This window comes from Urtica dioica, chromosome 5 (assembly GCF_054948205.1).
Source record: "Urtica dioica subsp. dioica isolate 48M chromosome 5, U.dioica_male_clone48M_v1_H2, whole genome shotgun sequence".
Lineage (NCBI taxonomy): Eukaryota > Viridiplantae > Streptophyta > Magnoliopsida > Rosales > Urticaceae > Urtica > Urtica dioica.
The window spans coordinates 31,697,330-31,704,082 of record NC_142760.1 but is presented as its reverse complement, the minus strand read 5'-3'; the positions used below and the strand labels follow the sequence as shown (position 1 = coordinate 31,704,082).

Sequence of the window (6,753 nt, the reverse complement as noted above, 5' to 3'; positions counted from 1 at the left end):
CTTGCAAAAAAAAAAAATCACTTTGACTAATTCTTAACGTCCAGTTTGACAAGGATCTTGCCTTTGTCTTGCTTCCTTTAAGAGAAGGTCAGTTTCACTTTGTCACCCTCTTCCATAGCCAGCCGATGTTCTTCTTGAGCACACATGCTCATAAGTTCATTAATTGACCATTTATCCTTATGTGTGTTATAAGAAATCTTAAAAGGGCCATATTGTTGGGGCAGCGTGTACAAAAAGAAGTGAACCAGAAATGTTTCTGACATATCAACTTTCAAAGTCTTTAACTGAGCCGAAATATCCTTCATGCGCATGATATATCACACATACCTCCAATCCCAGTAAGCTTCATGGATAAGAATTGCATGATAAGGGTACTTGCCAAAGCCTTATCTGAAGTGACAAATTGTTCGTCTATTGCTTTCATTAAGAGACGAACATTGTCATATTGCTCAATAGAATCCTTAGTCCCAACAAATACTTTGGTCTTTATGAACATAACGCATAGGCGATTACATCGCTCCCACTTTTCACAAAGATCAACCTGATCTGGAAAACTCATCTAAGTGATTTCAGGTGGTTCAGGCTTTCTTATGGCATAGTCAATATCCATCCATCCCAGTTGAAGGAGAACTCTCTCTTTTTAGACCTTTAAACTGTCCCCTTTAAGTTCGGTAACATCGCATTTAACATCAGAGTAACTAAAATATTGACTAGCAGCAATTTACAGAGATTAAACATGCTTACTAAAATTTGTGTTGAAGAAAATAGCTATATCATGTTTTACCAATGTAAAAAAAAATGTTTTTACTCAATGAATCTAGAGATATAAGACTTGCCTGTGGGCTAAAGGTCTAATTCGAGTATATTCACACGATCATGATAAAACTATCAAACTATGTTCCTTTTCCTAATACCTATGGGTTAATTAGGAAATATAATTTGATATTTATCCTAATTAATACATACATTATAAAATTCCTGTGGGTAGATTCTGTAATATATACCATATGATTAATCACAACTATTGTTTTATGTGATCTTAATTCTAAATATACAATCTAAATTAATTGAAGATGTTGTGGCTACCCTCTAATTAATTAAAATCATATGAATCACTAAACAATATAACCAAAGCTAAATAATATTATGTCAATCATTAATTAATGAAAAATTAGACGAATTAGCCATGTCCAAACGTTTAGATTGCAAAATAGCCAACCTTTGAGAAACTTTTGCAGAATAGCCAATATGGGAGAGCTGGCAAATCAGACGTGTTTTTTCTACCTAAACTGCCCTTATTTTTTTTTTTAACGTTGGTTTTATATAAACTGAAAGAATCAAAATGAAAAAGTCAACCAATGATCCACTTTTAATGCTTATTTAACTGAATTTCCACGTTTAATCATAGAAAATATACACGTTCAGATTTGAAGAGACTTTTCCCTCACGCCCAGCCAAACGCTCAGTCCCGTGCGCGATAGCGCGCCCCGTCTCGTGCGCAACACCGGCCTCGCTCGCCGGCGTCCCAGCCGTCCCAGCGCTGGGCCTATCCTGGTTGGGGGCTCCCTCCACGGCGATCCTGCGCGCCAACGCCCTGGGCGGGCTCGGCTGCCTGCAGAGCCTGGTCGGCCGCGCCGCCGGCCACGCCGGGTGAGGCCCAGTCGCCCGGAGGAGCATCGCCTGAGCCCACAACCTCGATGAGAAGGGAAGACTTATCTTGATCTCCGGAGAGCGCATTCCCCCTGCCCCCGCCGTGGCCGTCGAGGCCACCGGTGCCGCGCCGTCGTCCACCCAGGTGTTCACGGCCGAGAGGTCGCCTTCACCAATGACCATCACTCGTGTCATGGAAGCACCAAACCCCAAGATATTGAATCAGGTATTGAACGATTTATAGGTTTTTGTTATCTGTTTTTATGTTTGATATTTGTACAGGAATTAAAGATCTTGTTTTCAATCATGTTAATTTCTGTTAATTCTTGTTAATTGCTGTTGACGATCTGGTGTTAATTCTTGTTAATTTCTGTTAATTCTTGTTAATTTATGTTAATTCTTGTTTTCAATCTTGTTAATTCTTGTTTTCAATCCTGTTAAAGATCTTGTTTTCAATAATGTTAATTCTTGTTTTCAATCCTGTTAATTTCTGTTAATATCTGTTAATTTCAATCGCCGGTCTCGCTTCAAATTTTTTTGTTTGACTTTGTTTTTGATTTTTTTCTCGTGCGGTGTAGGTTTGGTTGCGTGTTTGAAAGATAAGCATTTATCACGGTGGATTTGTTAGATATGCATTTATCACGGTAGATCTGTTTTAGTTGGCATTTATTCACGCGATTCCAATTTCATTTCTTTCTTTTTTGGACGCGAGAATCTTCCAAATATTTTGATCTGATATTATTTAAATGAAGGGCAAATTTGTAGTTGTTACTGTTAATGTGGTATATTTGACTACACATTAAAAATAAACCAAAAATTCGCTATTCACTACTAGAAATATGACATTTAGCGACGGAAGTATTAGCGACGACTTAATCGTCGCTAATAAATCGTCGCTAATCACCCTTTTAGCGACGACTTTCCCGTCGCTAAATTTTTGGTGCCAAAACTTCTAAAGTTTGGCGGCAAAGATAATTAGCGACGAATTTATCGTCGCTAAATGTGTAAATTCGTCGCTAAGTTCGCGGGGAAACAATTAGCGACGATTAAATCGTCGCTAATAGTTTGGAATTAATTTCGAAATTTAACGAAATTCAAAGAGGGAAAAATCCCCCCAAAATAATTTAAATGAAATGATTTAGCGACGATTTTATCGTTGCTAACTGTGTAAAAATATATTAGCGACGAGGAAATCGTCGCTAAATGCCTGGTTTATGAACTGAAAATTTAAGTTGATTTAGCTACGGAATTTAAAGACATTTAGCGACGATTAAATCGTCGCTAAATGTCTTTTAAATACCAGATCGCGACCCAGACCCCTCATTCGCTCCCAAACCCTAAAATCGAATTTTTCTCTCCGTTTTCTTCTCCTCCGCCGTGTGCCTTCTCCGCCGTGTACCGCTGACGCCGTCGACGCCGATCTCTACCTCCCCGGTAAGTCTCTCTCTCCTCACTTCTCTCTCTCTCTGTCCTCACATCTCTCCTTACCTCTCTCTCTCCCGGCCCGTTGCGGCTCCTTCGCCGCTCCGCCACTACTCCACTACTCCGCCACCGACGCCGTAGCTGCGCTCCCCGCTTCCTCGCTTCCCCGCGCCGCGCGTCTTGTCCTTGACCGAGGTAAGTTTTTTTTTTTTATGTAAGTTTATATATATATATATATATATATATATATATATAGATATATATATATTAATTATTTATAGAATTAATATATTAGTTATATATATATTAGTGATTTATATATATAACTTTATTTTTATATTAGTTATAAATGGTAATGAATTAATTAGTTATAAATGTAAATGATTTAATTAGTTATATTTACATAATTTATATTTATTGAATTATATATTTGTTATAAATTTTATAAATTATAAATGAATTAATTAGTTATAAATGAGTTATATGTTTGTTATAAATTTTATAAATATTTAAATTAGTTAGTTTATGAAATGGTAAAATTATGTAAAAACATGTAAACACAATGGTAAAATTATAAAATTAGTTAGTTATAAATGTAGTTAGATATATATAACTTTATTTATATATTAGTTATAAATGGTAATTAATTACTTAGTTATAGATTGTTTATGTAGTTTATGTATGAATTAAAGGTAGTTTAACGAATTTTTTGTAGTTTATGTATGAATTAACGAATTAGTTAGTTTAACGAAAATTAGGTAGTTTATGTGAAATTAATTAATTGGTTTGGTAAAATTGTAAAATTAGTTAGTTATAAATGGTAAAATTATGTAAAAACATGTAAAAACAATTAGTTAGTTTATAAATTAATTAGTTGATTTGGATTATGAATTTTAATAATCGAACCACTGAGGTTGGATTTATTGTTAGCCCGTCTCCCGAATTATTGCCAGTCGGCGCCCGTACGTGATGGCGTCGAAGAAGAAGACGAGCATATCGAACCAGCCGTGCGTGGGCCGACGGTCGGCCTTCGATCTGAGCGTGCACGGCGCCCCGGGGTGAAGGAAGTCGTCGTTTATAACGAGGAGTTTCAGTCGTTCTTGCAGCCAGAGCGTGAGATGGATCCGGATCTCGCGACGTTCGCGAACACTCTCGGGTTGGTTGTCCGAGACAAGATCTCGCCTACGGTCCCAAGGTGGACGAATGCGAACGTGGGGCCGGCGAAGGAGGCCGAGATCCGAGCAGCGATTCGAGACAAGTACGACATTCGAGTCGATGGTGATGCAACCGGGAAGAAGAAGGCGATTGTCGATGCGGCAATCATTCGAGACGCGAAGACTCATCTTCGCGATTGGAGGCATACCTTGCGGTCATGGTTCGACATCGACTGCAAGAGCAGCGTACAGGTGGCGGGTCGCTGAAACCGAGGACCGTTAAGCTCGACACCGAATGGGAGACGCTGATACAACGATATACGAGCGATGAATTTAAGGTAATCAAATCATTTACGTTAAATATGTGTTTACCCTTTTATTAAACTATTTGTTCTTTACGTGTACGGTTACTTATATTAGAGGCCATTCAAGCGAAGAACAAGGCGAATCGCGCGAAGAAGAAGACGAAGACTCGACAGGGGACGATTGGGTTCTCGACCCACCGCATGAAGAATGTAAGTTTTATGTTTATATGATACATCAAATCGTTAAAATTATCTAACACTTGAAGTTTTGTTTACATGCAGAAGAGCGCCGAGACAGGCGCTTTCGAGAGCTTGTTTGCGAACTACAAGCGCCAACATCAGTCTGACAAGTCCGAGTGGCTGACTCCTGAAGCCTCCGCACGTTATGTAAGTTTACATTTATTTTTCTTATTTTTCGATTAATAGATACTAACTAGTTAATTATATCAGGATCGACTGGTCGCTAGGTTCAACACGTTGCGAGCGGAGGCTGAGCAACAAGGAGCGGACGTCGATATTTCCGTCCTAGAGCAGCAGGCGATCCGCGATATTATGGGTTCGCAGGCTGATCACTTGACCGGCGTCGGACGTTTGGTGCCACAGGGAGCACGGATGGCGGCTGAAGTCGCCGAAGTCTACGGTTCGGAGGCTGGGACGTCGCAACCAGGATATGTCTCGCAGGAGGTGTTGACATCGACCCTCGCCGCGTTAGCCGAGACAATACAGAGTCAGGTGCCCGGCCTCAACCTTAGCTCGTTCATGTCCCAATTTTCGCAGAGTTCGCAGCAGGCTCCGTCATCCCACAGCCAGCAGACTCCGACGGCCGGCGTCCACACTCCGACGGGCGGCCAGCAGAGGACTCCCGACGCCAGCCAGCAGACTCCGACGGGCGACGTCCACACTCCGACGGGTGGCCATCAGAGGACTCCCGACGCCAGCCAGCAGACGACGCCCGGCGGACCAAGTCAGTCTACTCCGACGCCGCAGCCTGCAGAACTTCAGCGCCAGCAAAAGAGCGTTTCACGTCGGGGAGGAGGAAAACGAGCGGCGGGACGACAAAACAAACGTCGCGAGTAGTTTTTATTTCTTGATTTGGATAATATAATTTAGTTTTTATTTCTTGATTTGGATAATATAATTTAGTTTTTATTTCTTGATTTGGATAATATAATTTAGTTTTTATTTCTTGATTTGGATAATATAATTTAGTTTTTATTTGATTTTTCATTTTAGAATTTCATAAAAAAAAAATAATTAACGACGAGAAAAATAAAAAAAATTAGGGACGAAATAATTAGGGACAAAATTAGCGACGATTTTGTCGTCGCTAATTCACGCGGGAAATTTTCGCGCGTGAATTAGCGACGACAAAGTCGTCGCTAATTTCCTGTTTCAAAATGGAAAAAAACTTCTCGTCACGACATTTAGGGACGACTTTTTCGTCGCTAATATCGTCGGTAATTATTTAGCGACGAAAAAATCGTCGCTAAATATATTTAGGCACGCACATTTACCGACGATTATTATCGTCGCTAAAATCGTCGCTAAAGAGAATTAGCGACGATTATGGGGTTTTTAGCGACGAAAAAAATCGTCGGTAAATGTCGTATTTGTTGTAGTGATTTTGACAATTACAACTTTTGACTTTGTTATTTTGCTCGGGCTCCCTTAATTAATTCGCTAAAATGTTGTATGCATACTACAAACAATAATAAAATAATAAAGCATATAACTTCTAAATAAATATCAATATATCATAACAACACAATATAATTTAAAATTGAATATTTGCATAAATAATGCAAATGATTTAAATAGAATGTACTATTATTAATTTATTACTGCATTATAAGTAGTCTGTGCACATATCTTATAATAATTAAAAACTATGCTTCATGTACGGATTACACGGGAATGACCATATTAATATAAATATGAAGTAAATATATTTATCCCATAATAAAAGAAAAATCCAATACAATGGGCCCAAAAGGTGAGTTAAATGACAAACCCAACATCCTGATGCAAACAGACTCAAATATGTACGTAATCAATCAAATTCTTCTGTAAAGAAAAGAACCACATAGAAAACGAGCGAAATCGCGATCGATCAGAGAAGGAATCGGAATCTCCGTGAGCGCGCTTCGCTTCGGAACCACACTGTTAAAAAAAAAAAAAAAAAAAGAACCACAATATTCCTGAAACGACGCAATTGACGTCAA

At 39.0% G+C, this 6,753-nt stretch overlaps 1 protein-coding gene across 1 annotated transcript; it reads left to right on the top strand.

Moving 5' to 3' along the window:
• Positions 1-4,444: 4,444 nt before the first annotated feature.
• On the top strand, positions 4,445-5,752 carry LOC149397900 (uncharacterized). Its single transcript, XM_089614380.1, has 4 exons — positions 4,445-4,564; positions 4,649-4,741; positions 4,814-4,918; positions 4,982-5,752. Exons 1-4 carry the CDS (start codon positions 4,445-4,447, stop codon positions 5,606-5,608), a joined length of 945 nt encoding a protein of 314 aa, XP_089470506.1. The 3' UTR covers positions 5,609-5,752.
• The last annotated feature ends 1,001 nt before the right edge of the window (positions 5,753-6,753 follow it).